This window comes from Girardinichthys multiradiatus, chromosome 7 (genome assembly GCF_021462225.1).
Source record: "Girardinichthys multiradiatus isolate DD_20200921_A chromosome 7, DD_fGirMul_XY1, whole genome shotgun sequence".
NCBI classification, from domain to species: Eukaryota; Metazoa; Chordata; class Actinopteri; order Cyprinodontiformes; family Goodeidae; genus Girardinichthys; species Girardinichthys multiradiatus.
In genome coordinates, this window is record NC_061800.1 from 34,993,488 (window position 1) to 35,019,141 (window position 25,654).

A 25,654-nucleotide genomic window follows, 5' to 3' on the forward strand; every position below is an offset into this window, starting at 1 on the left:
ATTTTAAAGAGTTATTAGATGAAGACCTAGCATACAGTAGATGGTCAGTTGAAGGTTGATATATATTTTATGCCCACAGTCAGGTCTTTGTGTAATTTTCTACCTATTTTCTAAGGAAATGATGTTCAAATGCTTTCTTCTGCTGTAGTTAGGTTGTGAGGCTTAACGCATCTTTTTAATCTTCCCTTTGTCCACTCTTATCATTATTTTATATTTCCAAGCTATTTAGATAGCCTAAAGCATTTTTGAATAAAGGCTGCTTTAAAAATGTACCAAAAATGTACTGTAATGTTGGTTAACTTTTTTCTTAGCATATTCTTATTCCCTGCAAGAGGACATCATGATGTTAGGCTCTTTACTAAGTAATGTAATCTCTTGAGAACAAAGAAAAGGATTAGAAAGCTGGTGTCTAGGAGGTGGTGAAGTGGGGATAGAGATTAAACTTTTTGTAAATAACATCAGAGACGTTTAGAGTATATTAGATAGAACATGAAATGTAATTACATTCAGTATTTCATCTTAGGGTGAGTTTTTTTCTCAGTAACACAACAAAACAAATTTAAATTTTCCAGACTTAAAAAAGGTATGGAGTAAAACAGAAAAAGCAAAAGCTGTATGAGCTGACATTATGCAAGGACTTAGTAAAATACACAATGTGAAATTATTGCTGGAGAGAAATCTGGTAACAGGCTTTTAACTAAAATTAACAATAGATCAAACTTCAAAGAATATAAGCTTACATATATAGATTATAACAGTCTATAGTTTTCAAAATTTTATTCAAGTAAATGTCTGAAGAGCGTGCTGGTATTTCTTCTCAGTCCCCTTTATTACAACCCCAAATAAATTGTAGTGCAACCAAAGTCTAATAATTAATAACTAGAGTCTACCTGTGTAATTTAATCATGGGATAAATACAGCTGTTCTGTAAAGGCCTCGAAGGTTTATTAAACAACAGTATTGAACAAACTGCACCATGAAGACCAAAGAACACAGCAAACAGATCAGGGAGAACAATGTGAAGATACATATAAAATCTTATGCAATGTACCCACACTACTAGATAAGGATTATATATAATACTATACTATTTCATGACAATTTGAGGAGGTTGCAACACAGTTAATTTACAAATGATGTTAGTACAGTCTACACAGCAAAAAACAAAACTTATTTTAGGTCATGCATGTTGGAAATGTGGGATGGGGTGTATTACCCAGTGAAGGTGTAACTCATGTAACAGATGACCTTATGTAGTATGGACCAGTTTAGGTTACGTTCAGAGGGTTGAATTGCAAACATTTAGAAAACGACGCACAAAAGAGAAGGAGCAGCAAAATAGTTTTAACAGAAAAAATATATTGGATGGTTCAGATTATAAAATATTATTTCCTCTTGCATAACAAGCATTAAGTGCTACAAACCAGTGTATAAAATACCAGTTGAACAGCTATCAGCATTTAACAGTTCCACTACTGTATTAATAAATAAACTCCAAACCCAATTAACTCAAAATGGTTTGCAAATTGAATATAAAGTCGGTAAACTGAAATAAAACTGTTCACAGCTCTTTAAGGTCTTCAATTCTTCTGTTAATTCCATACTTCAGTCAGATTGTCCAGTTTTACTGGCAGGTTTGTTACAGAAAATGCATTAATAATCCTATTAAAGTGGCAGCAGAAAAAATAGCAGGGCATTTCTTCTGCTGGGTTACAACAGCATTCTAGAAAATATATTAGTCTCCTAAATACAAGCATGATACAAAAAGGCTCCAACTCTGATATTATTATTAGAGAGATTATTTTAACTTGCTTTTTAGGCTCGTCAGGAATGTGAGCTAAAAAGGTTTGGTTTGCATGGTTGGATCTGAACTGCTGTTTTTTTTATTTATCAATGAATTATTTCTGTTTCTACTGGCAGGCCCTCCATCTCCCCCACGCAATCTAATGTTTAACATGAACGACACCTGCCTTATGCTGGAGTGGTTGCCTCCAAGCGACACCGGGGGTCGCCGGGATCTCACATATAACGTCCAGTGCAAACGCTGCGGACCTGCAACCAACCAGTGCCAGATCTGTGAGGAAGAGCTTCGTTTCCTGCCTCGACCTTTGGGCCTGACCAATGCCACCGTAACTATCACAGACTTCTCATCGCACGCCAACTACACCTTTGAGATCGAGTCACTGAACGGTGTGTCAGACATGAGTTCCTTTCCTCGGCAGGTGGCCATCATCACAGTCAGCACTGATCAGGGGGGTGAGTACATGGAATTTGCAATTTTTCACACCAACGCAGCTTCACAAATCTTTTCTACTGCCTTGACAATAATCAGCTTATTCTTGTCTTGCTGCAGTGTTGAAATAAGTATTAATAGGAACTGAGTGAGATTGCTTTTTGTGGCTGGAGGCTGAACACAACTGCTTTATACCTTCTTAATTTAGCTTTATTGGTATATTTAGCCTTCTAATAAAATTTGCCTTAAAACTGGCTAGACTGAATAAATTTGAAGTTTCTTAAAGCACAATCTAGTTATCACCTTATTAGTGTTTAGTGATACTACAAACATGTGACAGAAATGTTTCAGGTTCATTTTCACGACTATGAAAGTCTGTTTTTCCTTAATTGAGCATCTAATTGAGTAAATAAGTATCTTCTAGAACAGTCTCTGTGACAGTTTGCAAACAGTACCATGCCCCACATATGCATTTGTTGACTCAACCCATGTTAATCGCAAACTGACACATTCTTCTGATTTCTATCTAAAAAATCATACTTTGGTATGACAGCCATCTGAGAAGGGAGTGGATGAGAGAGAAATAAAGCAAATTAATTGTCTAAGAAAAGCATATTAAATAAATGTTTCTCGGACCATGACACCTGCAAAAGGTCTTACAGAGAGAAAAAGATTTGACAGAGATGGTCACAAAGACAATGACATGATTTTTCTGCAAGTCTGACAGTGGCATAACAATCCTTAAACTGTCAGTAATGCTGCAGAACATCAGTCAAGGAATTTAAATTTCTATAGAATGAGTTGTGCTTCAATGTTCACAACATTGCATTCATCACTTGAGGCAAAGGATTAGAAAAATGTGCTGCTCCACATCTTTAAATATATCTTAGGAGTATATGGTTAGTTTATGTATTCAAATGTATATGGAACCAGTTGTACAGAGAATTGTTGTGTACAGTCTCTTGGCTTGAGGAAAAAGGGCTGTAATGAACATCAGTTGTGCTTGTAATTTGGGAAAGTGTGATTATTAAAATGTCTCATAAAAGCAGCTTTGAAAAGTTACAAGAAGTTAATACCTTACCTGAAGTAGTATATAGAATGAATCCAGATCAGTTGAAGCTAAAGCTAATCAGTGCAAGGTCCTTTTCAAAGCTGACCTTTACGATCTTAAAAATTTCCTGATTCAAATTGTCATAGCCATTTATCAAAAGCTATTTTCTTACCTTACCCTTTTTACGGTCCAGCATTGTCTCTGTACGCTATGCCAGCTAAGCCAGGATACGGCAGATTTTATTTATGGTTAAAAAATTACAGGACATAGACACTGGGACTAGTGAGACACCACTGCACATTTGCTCCACTGCTATGGAATTTGTGTAAATGTCACCTCATCTCATGCTGCCATATGCAGTCACTAAGTCTGCATTGATGAAGGTTCACTCTCCTCAATATGCTGAATTCTTATAGTGACTGAAATTTCTGGAGACCTGGCCATATTCTTTTCAAATAATTCAGCAAATATTTATGTTACAACTATAGGGCACCCATAGACTGTGTATAGAACAATTAACTTTCTGCCTAAGGTTATCAGGCAAATATTAACCACTCACTGTTTGAATGTATTTAGTTATAGGAAAAAAAAAAACTTATCTGCGTTTATCTGTGTACACCAATTTTGGTATTTAATATTCAAATTAGGTAAATTAGGCATAATTATGCATACCAATGACTGCTATATGGCAAGTGGCATCACAGTGTTAAGGGCTTCCAATACCATTCTTAGTATGTGTAGGATATGGAACAACCAGCATTCATGGGATGCGGTCGCTACCTTGACTGTGGTTTGAAGCGAATTTGCAAATGGGGTTAGGTATGGAAAAAGAAAATTAGATGGTGACACTGCTGCAAAAAGTCACTTATTTTATTTTTGCATACTGTAAATTTTACATCTTTAAATCCCACTACACATGTAATACATGTAACAGAGGCAAATTAAAATCATACACATATGTCAAATACATGAGTGGACCTGATGTTTTACAAAGTGGCCTTCATTTCTTCACATTTGGACATTTATTAGAATTAAGAAACAGTGTGACAAAAGCTTAAGTGGAAGCAGAGAGAGAAGTCCTAGCTACCAGTTTGTTTTAAACAACATTTTTATAGTTCAGAACCCCTATGTCCTGTGAGACTGTGTTTGGTTTATTGCATACTTATTTTTTGTAATTTGTCACTTGGAAACAGTTTTTGTCCAGCTGGCTATGCTTACCTGGATCTACTTGCATACCCTCTTTTTTCCTGTTGGTTTTGTCCTCCTCCTTCCCTCTCATGTGTCATGTTTCTAGACATGTTTGTTTTTTACCTTTCTCCTTGTTCTCCCTTTTGTTTCCCCTTCCCTGTATCTTACTATTGCATCTGGGAGAAATACATTTTCTCATACAGCCAAAACACATTAACTGAATTACTCTGTGTCTCTAAGGATAGCTCTAGATAGTAGTGTATATGCGACTCTGTGTTACACGCAGACTTTTTATTTGATTAACATGCCTTGTTTAGAACATAGTCAAAGCTGGTCCCTTAGCTGTAGACAAGACGCATTTGAGCACTAATATAGCCAGCTGCTGCTATTTAAGATCCTTAGGGGAGGAAGCAGATTTATGGCTCGCTGTTAGTGATAAACAGCCTAATGCTGTACTTTTAACACTAACATTTTCAGAAAGCACAATTTGATCAGTGCTGTTAAATTTAATGAGAATCGTTAAAGGGGTATTGATCATACAGCTGGTTGCATTGGGTGCAACTGAACAATGTGCTAGCCAGCCTGCGTGCTGATGAATACAAAAATATGCTCCGCAAATATTTTAAAGCCTTTGTGTATATTTCACAGCATAATTCTTGTATTTGAGGGCCGGGATGAAATGTCTGGATAAATTATCTATGTTTTGTATCCTCCAATTACAGTAGGTATAGTTTAAATCCACAAAGTCACACATATTTGTGAAGTGAAGAAAACTAAAACATGGTTTTATACAGTTTTCATATATACAAATCAGAGGTTTGGCGTGCAGTTTTATTTATCCCCCTTCATTAAGATTCCCTTCCATAAAATCCAGTTAAACCGATTGCCCAATAAGTTATAGCCTATCTGTGTTTAATTTATTTTCTAAAGTTTGCCATAATTCTTGTAAGGGACACCTAAAACATAGGGAAGATGCTTTAGTCAGATGAATCCAAAATTGGCCTTTTTGCACAACGTCCAAAATGCTATGTGTGTAGCAGAAAACTAACACCGTACATCAATCTGAACACACAATCTCCACAGTAGAACATGGTGGTGGCAGCAAAATAGCTTGTGGCAAACTGCAAATCATGTGGTTGTATCATGAAAAAAATTCTAAAAAGGTTTTCAAGGTGAATAAATATTTTTGCAAGGCACTGTACAAAACATCAGTTCATTTAATGCTTAACACTTACTAATGCTGTCTTAAAATGTGATGCACCTATTTCCTCTTCCTGGCACTCTGGCCTGTTGAGAAAAGCCAATTTGCCTCAGTGTCAGCAGTCTGAAAACTGCAGTTGCTTTTGAAAAGGTTGAAACCAGCGGAAGTGTGCCTAAGGTCAGCATATTCACTCCAGTCAAAGATAACCATGCAAACCATCTGACGAAAAGCAATATTTGCATGCAGCAGTGATATGCATGCATGCTTTGGCACAAACAGGATTCTTTCTACATGTCCGTCTAAACTGCTCTGTGATGGGCTTGTTTGGAAAGGTGCATATAAAATTCATATACACCATTAGCATAGTGTTGACATCAGCAGAAAGCAGACAGCCATGTGAATTTCTGTGTTTTCAGGAGTCTGCTGTAAAACTTTACTCTGGCTATAAATAAAATAGACTGTCATTAAAATGCAGATGGACATTTGTGGTCAGTGCCTTTTGCCAGTAAAGTTAGTTTATGATTTGCTTTGCTGACGAGACAATGGAGAACTATAATGCACAAAGACCAACAGCATCAGAGATTTTTAGCTTCAAGCTAATGTCTTCAAATTTTAGAAACAAATAGATTGCATTTTTTAAACAGCCTGACCAGCCTGACTGTGACACGGGTTCTTACTTTACAAATTTATTTTAAGTATAATTGCACAAATGATTTAAATCTTGAAGGGTGACATTTTATTTGGTCTGTGGTTCCTGAAGAAGTTTGAATTATTTGGAAATGTTATTCTGAACTTTGCTGAATCCCACATGAATACGTCAGAAAATAGATAAGAATGGCGACAGAGACACAAAGAATAGAAAAAAAGAAATCAACTGGAGGACAAGTGGCTGTTGTGGAAACTTAAGTGGCATGAGGGGCTCAAGATGAGGTTTGAAAAAAAGGAGAAAATTAGATTTTGAAAATAGAGGAAGAGTGCTGTTACACGTGTGAAAAGCAAAGCAAAATATGGGAAGTGACAGCTTGAAAGAAAACCCTATATGAAAAGCAAAATCAGAGAAGATTATTGAGTGATCAAACTACCAAAAGAATAAAGAAGATGAAGACAGAGTATGGATGCGGTTAAGTTCACTGACATGAAATTGTAGCTGGCAAAGAAATTAAGCTGGCCTTTTTTACTTTATTTTTTGGGGTTTAAAAAGTTGCAAGACCAAACTAAATAGGAGGGTTGGATCCAACAGTTTTACATATATGTCACAGAACACAATATAATAACCAATGACTTTGAGTGGTTTCTACCAATTAGGGGATCTGTATATGTCAAAATGTTTCACCTCTCTGACGCTCCAATAGCGTAAGAGGCTTTAGTGTAAATAGCGTCTCAATGACATAGACCACATTTTTAGTACATTTAAAGTTTGCCCAATCAAATAACTGTGGCATGCTCTAATGGAAAAATATGACACCTCATGAGTTCAAACATTTGGGCCTTTTGGCCTCTCTTCTACAAAGCCCAAATCCTAAAATAATCAGATCTAACTTGTAAGGTATAGAACAGAGCTTCAAGGTCTGCTTCATTTTCTCAAACTTGAAACAGATATTGGCAATAGAGAATGGACTCAATTTTATCTCTTTCGTGGCTATTTTAGGTTTCCCAATCCTCATCTTTGTCTAGCCCAGAAAAATATGCTAAGGTTTTTTAGCTATTATATGTTGTCCACGTTTAGCCTGAACAGTGATTTTGAAAGTGAGGCTTGATTAGGCCATTTTATTTACCTTAATAACTGTTCAACCACATTTTCACATGATTAAAGCAAAGGGCAATGCTGTCTTTTCTTCATTTTTCAATGAAATTTTGCTTTGAGGGATTATTTTGCACAACTACACATAAAAACATTTTTATCTCCTGGTGGGTACATTTATAGTAAATCTAAATTTATATACAGGTCCTTCTCAAAATATTAGCATATTGTGATAAAGTTCATTATTTTCCATAATGTCATGATGAAAATTTAACATTCATTTATTTTAGATTCATTGCACACTAACTGAAATATTTCAGGTCTTTTATTGTCTTACTACAGATGATTTTGGCATACAGCTCATGAAAACCCAAAATTCCTATCTCACAAAATTAGCATATTTCATCCGACCAATAAAAGATAAGTGTTTTTAATACAAAAAACGTCAACCTTCAAATAATCATGTACAGTTATGCACTCAATACTTGGTCGGGAATCCTTTGGCAGAAACGACTGCTTCAATGCGGCGTGGCATGGAGGCAATCAGCCTGTGGCACTGCTGAGGTCTTATGGAGGCCCAGGATGCTTCGATAGCGGCCTTTAGTTCATCCAGAGTGTTGGGTCTTGAGTCTCTCAACGTTCTCTTCACAATATCCCACAGATTCTCTATGGGGTTCAGGTCAGGAGAGTTGGCAGGCCAATTGAGCACAGTGATACCATGGTCAGTAAACCATTTACCAGTGGTTTTGGCACTGTGAGCAGGTGCCAGGTCATGCTGAAAAATGAAATCTTCATCTCCATAAAGCTTTTCAGCAGATGGAAGCATGAAGTGCTCCAAAATCTCCTGATAGCTAGCTGCATTGACCCTGCCCTTGATAAAACACAGTGGACCAACACCAGCAGCTGACACGGCACCCCAGACCATCACTGACTGTGGGTACTTGACACTGGACTTCTGGCATTTTGGCATTTCCTTCTCCCCAGTCTTCCTCCAGACTCTGGCACTTTGATTTCCGAATGACATGCAGAATTTGCTTTCATCCGAAAAAAGTACTTTGGACCACTGAGCAACACAGTGCTGCTTCTCTGTAGCCCAGATCAGGCGCTTCTGCCGCTGTTTCTGGTTCAAAAGGGGCTTGACCTGGGGAATGCGGCACCTGTAGCCCATTTCCTGCACACGCCTGTGCACGGTGGCTCTGGATGTTTCTACTCCAGACTCAGTCCACTGCTTCCGCAGGTCCCCCAAGGTCTGGAATCGGCCCTTCTCCACAATCTTCCTCAGGGTCCGGTCACCTCTTCTCGTTGTGCAGCGTTTTCTGCCACACTTTTTCCTTCCCACAGACTTCCCACTGAGGTGCCTTGATACAGCACTCTGGGAACAGCCTATTCGTTCAGAAATTTATTTCTGTGTCTTACCCTCTTGCTTGAGGGTGTCAATAGTGGCCTTCTGGACAGCAGTCAGGTCGGCAGTCTTACCCATGATTGGGGTTTTGAGTGATGAACCAGGCTGGGAGTTTTAAAGGCCTCAGGAATCTTTTGCAGGTGTTTAGAGTTAACTCGTTGATTCAGATGATTAGGTTCATAGCTCGTTTAGAGACCCTTTTAATGATATGCTAATTTTGTGAGATAGGAATTTTGGGTTTTCATGAGCTGTATGCCAAAATCATCCGTATTAAGACAATAAAAGACCTGAAATATTTCAGTTAGTGTGCAATGAATCTAAAATATATGAATGTTAAATTTTCATCATGACATTATGGAAAATAATGAACTTTATCACAATATGCTAATATTTTGAGAAGGACCTGTACTTGATATCACAACATCATTTTTAGGAGTGAGATTAGGATTTACACAGATGTGTTAAATTACACTTTAATAGTAAATTATTTTATTTCAGAGTAGAACTCATACCCTGTAATTTAATCCTTTTTTTTTATTATTATTAATTGCTACTTTTAAACTATGTCTTCTTCTACTATTCCTGTATATTTAGTATTGAATTATATTATTTTTTTATTTAGAATACTGTAGCTTCCATGAAGTCAACCACCACATTGAGCTGTATGTAGTTTTTTAATGCATCGAAATGTGGGAAATATATAGAATTGGACAGGTGAATAAAGAAAAAAAGCAAATAAAGTGGCTTAAGAAGAATGGGAGACATGGGAAATGTGATAGAAATATAAAGTTGACTATTAAAGTGGGAGATGAAAAGCTACCGGGTAAAAAAAGCAGTCTCAGATCCACATAATGAGATGGGACATTGTAAGCAAAGCCAGCAGGAAGTGCTGCTTACTGATTTGACTTTGAATGCAAATTTGTAGATCTAGGGTTATAACGGTACATATAAATCATCATTTCTGTATGTATCTTGGTTTTGGGGTCGTGGTTCAGTACACTACAACAAGAAACAAATGTCAAAGTTTCTTTACACTTATGTTTCACAAAAACAGAAAAACAACACTTCCTAGTGAGCAGGCTCTTAAGAAACGAAAAAGAAATTCCTCATAAAAGACAGGATTTTTCTAGTGTTAACTTTACATTACCATTAAAAATCTTTTATCAGTGAGCTAAGTATATTTTATTTAGTTTGAACTAACCAGTGCCAACAGGACATACTGTATGTCAAAAAAGTTAAAATCCAAAATGAGATGATTTCTCCCATTGCATAATAGACGGAATAAAAATGTCTACTTATTGTTCTAATCAATTTGGCCATTAGCGATTGGAATATACAAGTTGATACAGAACTGATTAATATATACCTTTGAGAAATAAAAAAATAAGCAAAATGTTAAATACATTACTGTATTAGTTAAATGCTCCATGTAGTAAATTTGTGAATTACTTTAAAGCTCAACATTTTGTCAATTTGTGCACATTAGATTTTACCCTGACAATTCAAAATATTTTTTGTTCTGTTAACCGTGTTGGAATTAATTTTATCTCTCTAAATCTTCTGTGAATAAAAAAAAAAAGTCGAGTTCATCAGAGGTAGGATTTGTATGACCTGAATCTCCTGATTCCTTAATGGTCTTTGTTAAAATGTCATATTGCATAAATGAGACTTTTTATCCCCTTAAAACGTGCAAATCTGTGTTTCAAGATACATGCACAGTAACTCTAGACATGTTATTCTGGCTTGTTGGCCCTATGATATTTTAAATTGTCTGATTAAGGACTCTGCATCTGCGTGTTGGACTCATTGGAAAAAGTGATTATTTCTGCAGGGAAAGAAGTTTTGTACAAAATTACCACAATCTATGTTTTATTTTTATTGTCAGTTCCATAAACACGCACGCTCTGAGTGTAACAGCAATTTGATTCAAGTAAAGCCTCATTTTTAAGCTTAACAAAACGTAATTTTATTGTTTGACATTAAATGACAGTGGCGATTGCCAAAATGATCATGACAGTATGGGACAAGAGCATTTCCTGTTATACCCTGGATAATTTCTGTAAAATAATAATGTCACCACAAAACAAACACACTTTACATAACTGTCAGCATTAATCAAAATGTACCTTGATTGTTTCAGGTAAACCATACGGTTGATACTGACTGAGGCTTTATCCGGGCTGAAACATATTCTTAGAAAAATATGCTGACCTTGCATGCAAGACTGATACTTCAATCAATAGTTTAGTGGCAGAATAAATATGTTTGAAATAAATCATTCTGTTGGCATAAAATAACTGAAGCAAAAAGGTGAAATTTTCGATTATGTAATTAACTTTAGGTTTATTGCTGTTTTGCCATACCTGTTTTTGTCTTTTTCGGCTTTTTAACTTTGTTGGGTCTGTATATTGTATTCCTCTTCATTCCGCTTCGTTGTCAAAACACATATAAAACATTTTTAATTTTTTGACTTTGTAGAAATAGAAAAGTCATAAGAAGCTTGAAACTATTTACCAAGAGGGCATTACATTAGTCATAGACTCAATATTGACATTTTTAGGTTTAATCAATGATGTAGTATGTTGATGTTTTTTGAAAAAAGGATGTCAGTCAGCTTTATCTTTTTTCTATTGTGATAGTGTGATTTAATTTACTGAAGACACACAATGCCATGGAAAACTATTCATAGCCCTTGAAATATTTCATGTTTTGTCAAGTTACAACCACAAACTTGAACATGATTTACTGTGATTTTATGTGATAGAAAACACAAACTTGTGCATAATTTTGGATTGGTCCAGCTCTGCAGTTTGCATACCGCTCAAACTACTCTAAAGCTAATGCCATCTCCCACACAATGCACCCAGCCCCATCACACCTGGACATTAAGGACACACTACGTTAGAATGCTGTTCATTAACTTCAGCTCAGCATTCAATACAATCATTCCCCTGCAACTGGTGGCAAACTACTCCCTGCTGGGCCTCAAAACCCCCACCTGTAACTGGATTCTGGACTTCCTGACAGAGAGACCACAGACGATGCACATCGGCAGTGCAGTGTCAGAAACCATCAGGTGGAGCACGGGTGCCCATCCACGCCTCCACTGCAAAGTCAGATGACAGACTCACAGATGACACAACTGTTATTGGGTTCATCAGCGACAGCCGCAACCTGTCCCTGAATGTGGACAAAACTAAGGAGATGGTGATAGTTCTGAGGAGGGCGCCTGCAGATCACCAACCTTTCTTTACCAGCAGCTCTGAGGTAGAGAGGGTCAAAACCACCCAGTTTCTCGGAATAACCATCTGACGTCCTCACTTGGACAAGCAATACCAATTCTGTCGTGATGCAACAATGACTTCACCTGCTGCGGCAGCTGAGACAACTCAGCCTCCCAACTCCGATCCTCACCACCTGCTGCAGGTAAATGGTGGAGAGTGTTCTGACATACTGCATCACAGTGTGGTTTGGTAATGGCAGTGCTCAGGATCAAAAGACCCTGAAAAGATCATAGGGTGCACTTTTCCCTCTATTCAGGATCTTTTTCTCACACACTGGGTGCGCAGAGCTTCTTCAATATTCAAGGACACCTTCCAACCCCTCTTACAGACTGTTTAACCTTCTGCCATCTGGAAGGAGACCCTGGAGCATCAAGACCAGAACTGCTAGGTTCTGTAACAGCTTCTTCCCTCAGACTGTCAGAGCACTTAATACTCACACATGAACGACCTGTTGTTTTCATTCTTGCTGTAATGTACACCTTTGTGTGCACTCACACTAGCTTGTTCTCAGGCTCATCCGCATACATGGACTGTAGCTGTCTGCAACGTCAAGCCTGTCTTGTGCATTGTGTGCTTTGTACTAATTGCTGTTGCACTTTATGTATTGGACAAGGAGTCCACACAACATTTTGTTCAACTAAATACTTTGCATGTGAAGAATGACACAAAAAGCTTCTGATCTTGGTTTTGAAGAAAATCATATATTCATATAGTCATTTTCAACTTTTTGTTTTCAGAATAAAATCATAAAGGTTTGTAAATAAATTGAGTCCCCTTCATTCGGAAATCACCGAATATAAGTGAGGGAAAACAATTCCCTTCAGAAGTCTAATTAATCTAATTAGTAACAACAGAGTCCACCTCTATTTCAGAATCAGAATCAGAAAAGCTTTATTGCCAAGTACGTTTTTGGACATACAAGGAATTTGTTTTGGTGTAGTCGGTGCAATACAATACAAATTAAACAGTATAAACATATCTACAATATAATATAAATATATGTGCACAGTTTTAAGTGAGCGAGAGTAAATATAGAGCAGTATAAGATGCAAGAGCAATACAACAGTGCAGGTGATCATTGTGCAAGTAAAGCAGGAGTCCAAGCTGAGCGTTAATGTAACGCATAGAGTTGCAGGTTATAAGTGTCCTGTCAGCAAAAACAGGGGGGGTGTGGGGGAAAGGGAGAGTGTCAGGGTGGTTTCCGGGCTTTGTTAACCAGGCTGGTGGCAGATGGGAAAAAACTGTTCTTGTGGCGTGAGGTTTTGGTCCGGATGGACCGCAGCCTCCTGCCAGAGGGGAGAGCCTCAAAGAGTCTGTGACCAGGGTGGGAGGGATCAGCCAGAATCTTCCCTGCCCGCTTCAGGGTCCTGGAGGTGTAAAGTTCCTGGAGCGACAGTAGACTGCAGCCAATCACCTTCTCAGCAGACCGAATGACACGCTGCAGCCTGCCCTTATCCTTGGCTGTAGCAGCAGCATACCAGATGGTGATGGAGGAGGTGAGGATGGACTCAATGATGGCTGTGTAGAAGTGCATCATCATAGTCTTTGGCAGGTTGAATTTCTTCAGCTGCTGCAGGAAGAACATCCTCTGCTGGGCTTTCTTGATGAGGGAGCTGATGTTTGGCTCCCACTTGAGATCCTGGGAGATGATGGTTCCCAGGAAGCGGAAAGATTCCACAGTGTCAATTGTGGAGTCACAGAGGGTGATGGGGGCAGGTGGGGCTGGGTGCTGCCTGAAGTCCACAACCATCTCCACTGTCTTTAGAGCGTTGAGCTCAAGGTTGTTCTGGCTGCACCAGTCCAACAGATGGTCCACCTCCCATCTATACGCGGACTCGTCACCATCAGAGATGAGTCCGATCAGGGTGGTGTCGTCCACAAACTTCAGAAGCTTGACAGACTGGTGACTGGAGGTGCAGCTGTTGGTGTACAGGGAGAAGAGCAGAGGAGAGAGAACACAGCCTTGGGGGGAACCGGTGCTGATGGTCAGGGAGTCAGAGACGTGCTTCCCCAGCCTCACGCGCTGCTTCCTGTCAGACAGGAAGTCAGTGATCCACCTGCAGGTGGAGTCGGGCACACTCAGCTGGGAGAGCTTCTCCTGTAGCAGAACTGGGACGATGGTGTTGAAGGCAGAGCTGAAATCCACAAACAGGATCCTGGCATAGGTTCCTGTGGAGTCCAGGTGCCGGAGGATGAAGTGAAGGGCTAGGTTGACTGCATCATCTACAGACCTGTTGGCTCTGTAGGCAAACTGCAGGGGGTCCAGGAGGGGGTCGGTGATGTCTTTTAGGTGTGAGAGCACAAGGCGCTCAAAGGACTTCATCACCACAGAGGTCAGGGCGACGGGTCTGAAGTCATTAAGCCCTATGGTCCTTGGCTTCTTGGGGACAGGGACGATGGTGGAGGACTTGAAGCAGGCTGGCACATGACATGTCTCCAGTGAGGTGTTAAAAATGTCTGTGAAGACTGGAGACAGCTGATCAGCGCAGTGCTTCAGGCTGGCTGGTGAGGCAGAATCCGGACCAGCAGCTTTCCGGGGGTTCTGTCTCCTGAAGAGTTTGTTGACGTCCCTCTCCTGGATGGAAAGAGCCGTCCTCGGCGTGGGTAGGGGGCTGGTGGGGGGGAACTTCAGGGTGGGGGTTGGAGGTGCCAAGGCCCCTCTTGAGGTTGGGGAGGTGGGGGTGGTGGATTGTGGCTGCAGCTGTTGGGGGGCGTCGTGGGGGATGGTTGCAGGACTGTCCCTTTGTCTTTCAAAGCGGCAGTAGAACTCGTTCAGGTCGTTGGCGAGGCGTCGGTCGTTGATGGAGTGGGGGCTTTCGGCTTGTAGTTGGTGATTTGCGTGAGCCCTTTCCAAACAGACGCAGAGTCGTTGGCTGAGAACTGGTTTTGGAGCTTCTCAGAGTACAGTTTGGCCTCTTTCACTGCCTTGCCAAACTTGTACTTTGCCTCTCTGTATATGTATATTTAATATACTGTATTCATAGTTTAAAAATAGCTGTGTTGTGAAGACCTCAGAGATTTGTTACAGATTATTTTTGACAAAAACAGCATCATAAACACTAAGGAACACATCGGACAGTTCAGGGATAAAGTTGTATGATGGTCTTTGACATTATATCCCAAAAAACTACTTTAAAGTTTGCGGTTGTAATGTATCAAAATGGGAAAAATATCAAGTCCGAGTCCTGTAAAAATAACTTTTTTCAACTATGTTCAATTTTCACCCTGATACTTATCTTTTAAGACACGATGTTGCACACAATAGTCAAAGTCAGATTCTTAAACCAAAACAAATGTGACTATACAGCAGTAGCATTAAATTAATCGTGTTTTGCAGCGTCCACGTTCAAGGCAACCTTCTTCTGGCACTGTGCCATGATTTAACTAACTATGACAAATTAGCCACACACCTAATTACTAGCCTGGGAAAATCACAATGATGTTTATTAGGCTCGGCATTATAAAGCGGTGTGCCCGTGCCCCAAGACCAAAGATGTATGCTGGAGAAACACTAATAATAACAGCTATACAAATTGGCTGAGTGAAATGACCGGGGCCCCTGAGGTTTTTAGCTGTGATGGGGTGAGAAAGAAGGTGACTTTCCATGGATGAATCAATACGGCAATCCAAAGTGCTGCTGCGCTGAGGTTTGGATACCAGTGTTTCTGCCATAGATTATTTGTGTGTGTGTGTGTGTGTGTGTGTGTGTGCCTGCCTGCCTGTGTTGTTGCGTGAGTGCGTGCGCCTGTGTGTGTGTGTGTGTGTGTGTGTGTGTGTGTGTGTGTGTGTGTGTGTGTGTGTGTGGGTGTGTGTGTGTGTGTGTCATAATGCTGGATTTAGCTGAGAACCCGACTCCATTATGGGTTAATAGGAAAAAGCAGCAACTGATAAAAATGCTGAATACATCATATAGCTAACTATTTTTTTCCTCCCTGGATATAGTTATGGGTGGGTGGGGCTCTTTGGGATCCTCCATGCTATAGCGATGGTATATGTGTGTGTTTTATATGTGGGTGTGTTAGACCGCAGCTGGATTGCTGACAGCGGCCTTGTGGAAAGACCAGTCGTAAATAGAAGCTTCATGCTTGCTGGCTTATTAACAGTTGATTTATCCACCTCTCTGCGGGGAACACATGTCCTTGGCACCCAAGCCCAGAGATCAGCTGCAGGGGGCCCCAATTACCCAATGTCGTGGGTATTTGAAGATGTGTTAAGGGAAAATTGTGTGTCTTAGTGTCATGGGTGTCGCATGTGTGCACACGCCTCACATTGCTGTATACGCCAATGCCAGGGTCATCATCTCATCACTCTTTCTCTCGCTTGCACACTTACACATTCACACCCACTCTTTATGCCTCCTGTGGCGGGAGATACAAGGGGGAATAATAGGATGGGAAAGATTTATTCGACAGCTTTCTTTCTCCACACTGATTTATCAGAGTATACCCTCCACTGATGTGCCTTTATCTTCCTCAGTTTTTCTTTTCTCTCTGCTACCCACAATTCTTCTACATTAAGCACTGCTGCGTGTTTGACTTGTGTGTTCATCATACTGTACTGACAAGTACTAACATTATACCCCATTATATTTTACAGAGTTAAAGCTGCTGTGAGGCAGTGCTTTATTGCGGCAAGACTGAAGTTTTAAGACCTATTATTTAATCATAATATTTGGCCTTCTTCTTATTCCTTCTTGCCAAATACCGCTTTAAGTGTAATTCTGAACTAAATAGAATCCTTGAAGAGGGGTTCCTTGTGTTTCCTCAGTAGAAAGATTTTTAGTTTGGCAGTATTTAACAAAACTTCCACTGATCTTTGATAGTTTTGAATACGTTTACTGGTCCTGTGTAGTCAGACATAAAACTTTACACAAACATATAATATCAGGTGAATTAATGGAGTTACATTTTTTTATAGAATGATTTGCAATCGTTTTTTACCAGGTCCTTTAAATGTTTTAGCATGTTTTTTTATGATTAATTCTGAATATAACCCTAACAATAAATATCATACTTAAAAGCTTTAATGAATAGATATTTTTAGTAAAACAGAAAAAAATAAAATAATTGAAATGCTTTGCGGTCCTTAGCACAGGATAAAATGCATTTTATGTTTCTTTTTTTATTTTGATTTTTAAAACAAAATTTCTGGGCCATATTTCTTTATACAATATACTCTTTTTCTATTATTTTGCCACAAATGTACCATGTTTTAACAGTCATCACTCTAAAACCTTTTATAGGGTTGTATAACATCCTGCACATATAAATACGTTAGTAAAAACCCTTGACTGAAGACAGATAATAGATATTTTTCCTGACAAAAAAGACCTTTTCATAGATGTGTGGTCAACTATTGGTGACATAGAGAAGTATATAGTGAGCACTTTTGCTACAAAGATCATGTTAGAAATAGATTAGCTCTGTTGAAGTAAACACAGGTAGAAAGGATACATTTCTGCTCACCTTACAAAAAACTGTTTCACTGCTGGAAACATATTTTGCCCCAGCAAGCAACAACACAAAGCTGAAAGTTAGGGACACAATGTAGTGCATACATTGGCTACAACAGATGACAGTAGACCCCTGAGGTCCCCACGGGTGTTGTTTGTGAGCATAAAGTTTATCTGGAAAGAAATTGCTTTCTTTTACTCAATAATTAGCTTTAACACAACGTTTTTCCTCTGTGCCTGTGCCAAGCCAACCCAAAAACCCAACCAACCTCAAAAATTGTAGCATAAAGTTAAAGTGTCTTTTTAAGGGTGAAACTACATGTTGTGAAGAAACCAACCACAAACAGACTTTTAGTGGTTTGCGCCCCTGGAATTATGTTTTTTGACAACTACATTACTGAAGCCTCACAAGTAAAACATGGTCTGATTATGTGGAGAAAGTGATACTTGCACAATTACTTCTTGGCTTTTATTCCACGTGACAGTTGTTTGGAGAAATGGGATAGCTGATGCATGTGCAACATAGTACAATGCTGGTCAGACCCAGACCAGAAGTTGCAACATCTTTGTGAATGCTACCAGATTTGTTTTTATTTGAGTTTTTGAAACAAACAGTCTTTTACAACTGTGCTGAAATACAAGCAGATTGGGCTCACCACAGAGCATTTTTTAGCCCCTCCATAGTGTGCTTGTTTGTTTTGTCTCAAAGCTGCTTCTCTCAGACAACAATTCTCCTGTCTTCTTCCTCCTGACTGGATAAATAACCATATAAATCTCTACATTATGAACTCATATTGCAGTTGGAGATTTTTCTCTCACAAATTTTGCCTTAGGTGGACAATGAGTTATGCATTGATAGCCGAGTATGGTGTTCCAAGTATAATGGCATCACTTTTCAGCAACTTTGCCTGCATTCTCAGCTGCCTAGTGTTTGCTTGTTTTCTCATGCTCTTTTACATATCTATTATAAGATATAAGCCTTAACACAGTTGAAATGGAAAAAATTGTAAAATATCAATTCCATCTTTAATTGCAGTAGTGTAATCTCACACTGAACATTTTAGAATCCATTTATGCAGTGGAGGACTGAATAATCACAATTTCCGTAGTGAATTTATATAAATGAAATGTAACTAAAGAATGTGTTGTATTTTACACTTATTTGAGTAGATCAGTGTGTTTGAGCTTTTCATTAGGTCATGATTATGATTTTTATTAAAGGTCAGTTATTTATTCATATCTAAAACCAAAATGAAAGTTTTGAAATGACCATGATGCTTTTCGGCCTTGTACAACACTTCAATTCAATTCAGTTAAATTTTATTTATAAAGCGGCAAATCACAATATGTCGTCTCAAGTTGAATCATACAGATTTAAAGTAAAGTACATACATTCTAATTAATCCTAATTCACAAACAGTGCAGTCAGATTCAGTTTATAATTCAAATTGGAAAAAAAGTTTTTTTATCTAAAAAAAAAAAAAACCCCGCAGATTGCATCGTGTCAGTGACTTGCAGCATTCACTGCTCCTGGATGAGCATGTAGTGGGCAGTCACTTGCATTGACTTTGCAGGAGTCCCTCATACTGAGCATGCATTCTGTGTCAGTATGAAGCAACAAGGGGAAAATGTAAACTTTTTTCTAGTTTGTAATTATACTGAGCTTATATGGTACACTGAATGTATTTGGATTTCAAATATTGCGATATTGACTGAATTGAAAAAGGAAACCTTTCTAATGGGTTGAGTTGAGAACACACTAAACACACACTAAAGTTGTTTGAAATTATTGTAGGTGATAGATACACAAAAACTGCTGTGACATTTGCTTGAAATATTAATTATAACTTTTGCTCTTGTGAGGATTGTTTCTGTGGGTATTATGCTACAAGCCTTTGTTATAATGATTAACACTTAAAGGTGTAATTATATTTTGATATAAATTAAAAGTAAACACATTACATGAACAAGAGTTTCTCTAGACAGCACACCTACAAGACAAGCCGTATAATCATTTAATTAGGCTGAATATCATGTTCATGAAAAGAAAAGCATCCTGGATTAAGGGTTCTAGATAAACCTCCAAAGTTAGGTTGTACTATTGCTTTTTTTTTTTTTTTTTTTTTTTTACTGTGTCCTGTCCGGCAGAGTATCGCTCAGAATTGTTGTCTGAGTGCCAAAAAATTGCCCAACAGATTTACTTTCACAAGCAGAGCATCACAGCTAATGCTTTAAAGCTCTGCTTGATATTTATAAAAGAAACTTTATTATAAACTTCTTTGGGAATATTTCAATTGTTACGGACACGGAGACTGAAATGAAAAGGAAAAAAAAAGCTCAAATAAGAGAGAGATGGGAAAAAGGGGAGAAAAGGAGGAAAGAGTGGAGGAGAGAAAGAAGGATGAAGAGAATACAAGATTACACCCTGCTTGCTTATACACCTGCAGCTGTTTTTTTTTTGTTTTTTTTAACAAAATACTACATGGTAATTCTGAATGTAAAATGTATTTAGTGAGAGGTGCAGCCCAATATAGAACATCTGTGTATCTGTCAACACCTGAAGCTCAACACCTGTGAGTATGGGTGTGGACGCGCTTTTGTATACAAGGTTTCTCCACAAAAATATGCAATAGCGAGTGTGAGGACCCGCAGGCCTGCCCCATGGTCCCTGGACGGACACTGAGGATATCCGAGCCACAGACATCTAAAGGCACCCCAAAACACAGGAACCCCAGGAGAACCACCGCCGGGACTACCGCAACCCCCCCAGAGAAGAGCAGTGGAGAGTCCCAGGGGAACCACCCAGCAGCGACAGTGCAGAAGCCCCAGGGAGCTGCAGCGACAGGCCCACAGGCCCCGCCGGCAGCCGTCCACTCCCGAGCAGATCCAGCCATAGACCCAGAGACCCAAGACCCCGGGACACACCACCCCCCAAGCAGAGGTCCGACAGAGCCCAGGGGACCAGGCCCCGGGAAGCAGCCACCGGGAGGGAGCCAGCACACACCGAAGCACCCGGCCCCGGACACCGAAAACCACAAGTGCACCAGCGGGCAGAGACTCCAACCACCGGCAGGCGATGTGGCAGGGAGGAAGCTGATCCAGGAGAGGGAGAAGTCCAAGACCCAACCTGTCGCAAAAAAAAAAAAAAACAGGCACACACAGTCACAATCACCCACTCCCACCCTCATGCATACACATAAAATCACTCACACCCAACGTAAGGATAAACAACAATGGACGTCATACACCCACTCACACTCCCCATGCATACTCTATACTCCCAGGTCAAGGCGCCGGTACCCCCTAGGGGCAACCAGCCCCCAGACCCAGGAGGTGGTCCCCTTTCCTCCTGGGGCAGAGGCAGGCAGACAGCGCCAGTACTGCTCAAGAGGTCCCCGGCCAGCGGCAGGCACCCAGGGCCAGTGACCCCACCACGCCCCCCTCAGCAACAAAAAACACTACATCACTGCCACTGCAACGACCACCCAGGGAGAAACACTATCCAGCTCAGCTCCACCATCGACGCCCAGCCGATCCAAACGCCAGTGACCCCACGCCCTAGAAGTGGACACAACCCCTCCACCCCAGAGGCCGCAGCCCCTCCACGCCACACCCCAGCCCACCGCCCCGATCCCCCCTCGGACAAGACAGCCAGCAGAGCAGCACACCTCCAAGCCCCCCCAACCCCCCCCAGACAGCGCCAGCAGCCCCACCCCACCAGTCCACGAGAGGGATACATGCACCGGCCGGGGACCTGGGCCATGCAGGCCAACCGCTCCAGGCCAAGCACAACCCGCCAGCCGCCCTGGTGCAGTCACAAGACATGCTCCGCAGGTTGTACTATTTCTGAATAAATCAGTTCACAGCTTTTTGAAAAGGTATTGCACCTTTCAAACCTCTTTGCCTGTTACAATGTAAGATCTTCACAAGACGCCATCATGTTAAAGCTGAAAGACCATTCTGTTCAAGTTTGTGAATAACTTAATTAGATTACACATGTGTGTTCTTGTTATGGATGCAGATATTACAACACTAAAACCTGAAATACAATTTTTCCTGAGCAAAAATAATCAGGTTACCCCTAGTGTGAATCTGTGATTTTGAATATCAGCATCTAAAAATTGTTTATCATGTTATTTAGTCCTAGTCTTTGGGGAAATATGTTTTCTAGATTATAGTAATCTACATTCTGAGCCTGTCCTCGCTGTCCCCTGGATGCTAGTGAGTTGTTTACTGATAATTGCTGAACACAAGTTGGTTCTATTTTATAAAAGAAAAGGAAGGAAAATATGAAATACTTGACTTTAAAATTTAGGGAAAACATTTAAATGTGCACTTCAAGTCTAGCATTAAACGAAAATGATTCAGTGACTTAAAATATGTAGGGCTGCACACTATTAGGAAAAATGCAATTTCCATATTATTGTTAAATATTGCAGTCAAAACATTAATGCCGATAAACCCAAGTTTTTCTTCTCCTACTTTTCTTTAATCACATTGTCCCCATCACTCTAACCTTTAGCATTTTGGTGACTAAAATTCATATCAGGTATGGGTATCAACTGCAGTGGCAGTGTGTTCAACTGCCTGAATATGTTACCGATGAGCAGAGTGTAGGGAGCCTGAAATATTATAGCCAACCATCCAAGCAGTTCTATGCAATGGCAGCATTGTATTCATTGATTCTACAGTGATCATTGTGATTAGGTATTTTTGCAGCTCTAATTTTGGTACCTTCAGTGTGTTCGAAAGCAGTGAACACAAATTATTTTAGGTGATAAAATGTAATTGTAAAATGAAAACTGTGTTTACTCTTGTATGTATTTTTCTTCTATTACTGTGTAAAAATGTATTAAACACTTGACAGAAGCTGGAAAACTTTAAGTGTGCTGAAAAGAAAGGCTCCGATGAAACATGAACATCAGTAACCCCTGATCCCCCAAATCATTTTACATCAAGAACTCTTATCAGTAGGTGATTTAACAGGCATAAATCAATTTTAAGAAACATTTAGTTAGCGAACAAACTTACAATCACAATTCCATTCTAATGTAATGTAGCTTACAAAATGTATTTTGTTCTTATTGTTCATAGCAGAGTCATCTGGAACAGTACATCATATAGAGGGACAGTGTTGTTATGATATGCTATTATTCATAAATAGAATATTACTAGAAAGTTATTTCTTTTCATAATAACTCAGTTCACTTAGTTAAACATTATATAGATTAATTACACAGACTGATGTTTTCAAGCCTTTATTATTGCCAATTAAGATGTTTTTTCTGCTTATAGCTAATGGCAACACAACATTTAAGATTAGAATATTACATCAGATCAATAACAAAACATTTTAATACAGAAATGTGGGCTTAATGAAAAATATGTTTAATACCTGCTTTAAGGTTGTTATTTTCAAAAAGTTGAAAATGATTGTATGTGTTTACCCGTTTATATTGTTTAAAGAAATGAATGCTCGATGCACAAAACAAAACAAACTTTATATTCCAAACCTTTGGCTGTAAAATGAATGATTGAATTGTCACCTGGTCCTGGCTCCCTCTTAAATTGTCATGAAATGCCTAAAAAATTGTCCACACATTCCAATGACGGGTATCTAGTGAGTAGGGATATGGCACTGGTCTAAGCCTAAAAAAATTTAAAAGCTAAAGTGTAAACATTTACAACCTGTTACTGTTGCAAAAAAGTGTTTGCCGGAACTATGTGACAAAATGTATTATCTATTATTATTCCAAAGCTCGAATATGTTTTAAATATGTTAAGAGCAAATAGCAGCATTAGAAATATAGTAGACATTTTCACCCATGCCATTTTTGAGAAACTTGTTGTGGACCTTAAATGCATTATTGTGTGTACATTGACAATACAGGTGAACTGGAGTAATAAAATAAATCTCTCAGGTTCATAGTGCCTGCAAGGAAATGAATGGTAATGCAAAAAAATGTTGCAGACTTGTTTCAATTGTAGCAGATATCAGCTACTTTAAAATATAGCAGTGTTGGTCACTCAACCCATCCTATTGATTGTCAATAGGATGGGTCAAATTAGTGTTGGTGACCCCATGGCTCAGTGGTAGAGCAGTCTCACTATATGCAGAAGCTACAGTCCTCAACACATTTGTCTCCGGCTCGATCCCTGGCCCTGTGCAATCTGCTGCATCTCTTCCTCTTCTCTCTGACCTTCTTCCTGTCCAGCTTCTAATGAATAAAGGCTACTAGTGCCGCAAAATACTAAAGAAACATCTGTGTTAATGATGTTTTTAAAAATTAAATATTGTATGATGAATATTAAATGATTACACAATGAAAATTTAGAACCTTACACAAGTTTTCAGAGACAAAAATCACATCTAATATAGTCACTTAATTCTGATAAAATACTAATGAGCTAAAAGTAAAGAAAACTCATATAACTCACTAATTCATAAGACAAACAAATCTCTGTCTGAGCTACTTATTTCTTATTATGGAAAGGTTAATCAAAAGACAAGCATTCTTCTGTAACACTTAAAGCTGATCAAAGACCTAAAAGATGTCCAAATTGTTGTTGACTCTAAGATAGACAACAAATGTTAGTTTAACAGCTCTTAAATTTTATAATTTAATTTTTAACTAAGAGGTAAGATAAAGATTACGAATTACCAGAGAATACCACACAGTTATCCTTTACACTCATCTCTTTGGCTTAGAGACACATCTGGACAGCACTGATTCTGACAAGCATGGAGGTCAATTTCAGATAGGACAGTAGCGGCAGTCTTTTCCACTGAGTCTGGATGTCTGGAGGTTCTTCACTTTAGGGTTGGAACCAGGTTGTTATTGCAAATAGTACATATTCATATAGTTCCTCCAGGCTTTCATCTGAGATGTAAAAATGAAGATGGATTCTTTCAAAGCTTCTCTGAAAAATAAAAAGCCTAGTATAGTCTGCTATTAAAGCAAATATTTAACTCAAATGTGATCCAAACAAGGTGACTGACTCTGGCCTGGACCAGTTTAACCAGGGCTATTCAACCAATAAGAAACAGACTTTTGAGAAAAATACAGTTAATTTAGATTTAAATTTTTTTCTTTTTACAAATATGTTTGATCCGAAAAGAAATTACAGAATTGCATGCCAAAAGATAATGAGACAATGTATAAGCGATATGATTAATAAAATTGTAAAAAAAGAAAATGCTGACCAACATCTTGCATGTTTCCACAAGTAGCTTTGATCATTCATCATTTGCATGAGTTCCAAGTCTTGAAAGATTGAAAGGCCTCTTTGCCATCACCCTAATCTTTAGTTCCTTCCACAGATTCTCCATCAGATGCTAAAATTACTTCCAGTCAAAAGAAACATATTGCTAAAATTAAATATAATTTCAAATCTAAATCTGCTTACCCATTTAGCAAAAAATATATATATCAGACTGGCTAAATGCAATGTTATATTCAGGATTCTGACATGATGAACATTCAGTATTGGACTTTAGGATGACCTCTGAACCATTTTACCTGAATAAAATGATTAACCTTCATGATCACTTGTTTTGTCAAATGCAACTTCAGATGGCTTTTATATAAAGGGAACAATACAACAGCCAGAAAGCTAACAAACGCGTTCGTTAATTTAAGAAACCAGTTGATTATTTTGAGGAAGCTGCTCTCATGGCCAAACTAAGGGTTAATTTAGGCTAAATCATAGAATCCAGCTTGTCAGCTAAAGTGGGAAGAAAGCAAAAAGTAACTATAAATGAGAGGCTGAATTCCAGAAATTGGTCTTACTACAATGTTCGGGGGAAACACCATTGTTGTCTTATTGTTGTATTCTCTATATGATCAAAATGTGTGCTGTTACCTGCTGAAACATAAAATCACACAAAACTATTAAAACGACACTTTGTAACAGCTGGTAATTATATGCCAAGTGTGAATCTACCAGTATATCAAAAAAAAAAAAAAAAAATTTGTATTACATGTCTATTGTGTATTTAAGAGTTCAAAAGTAACCTTTGTGGGTTCAGTGCTCCTCAAACGTGATGGCTGCAATTTACTCACAGTGCTCTATTTTTGGTTGCGACCCGTGAAGCCCTGATG

General features: G+C 38.9%; 1 protein-coding gene across 2 annotated transcripts in view; it reads left to right on the plus strand.

Annotated features, from left to right (window-relative positions):
- The window catches only part of LOC124871493 (ephrin type-A receptor 6-like), a 286,960-nt gene that overhangs the window by 164,407 nt on the left and 96,899 nt on the right, over positions 1–25,654 (plus strand). For both annotated transcript variants that reach the window (XM_047370840.1, XM_047370839.1), the window contains one exon: positions 1,921–2,256. In XM_047370840.1, the coding sequence (XP_047226796.1) occupies positions 1,921–2,256 (336 nt within the window). The remainder of the gene's footprint in view (positions 1–1,920; positions 2,257–25,654) is intronic.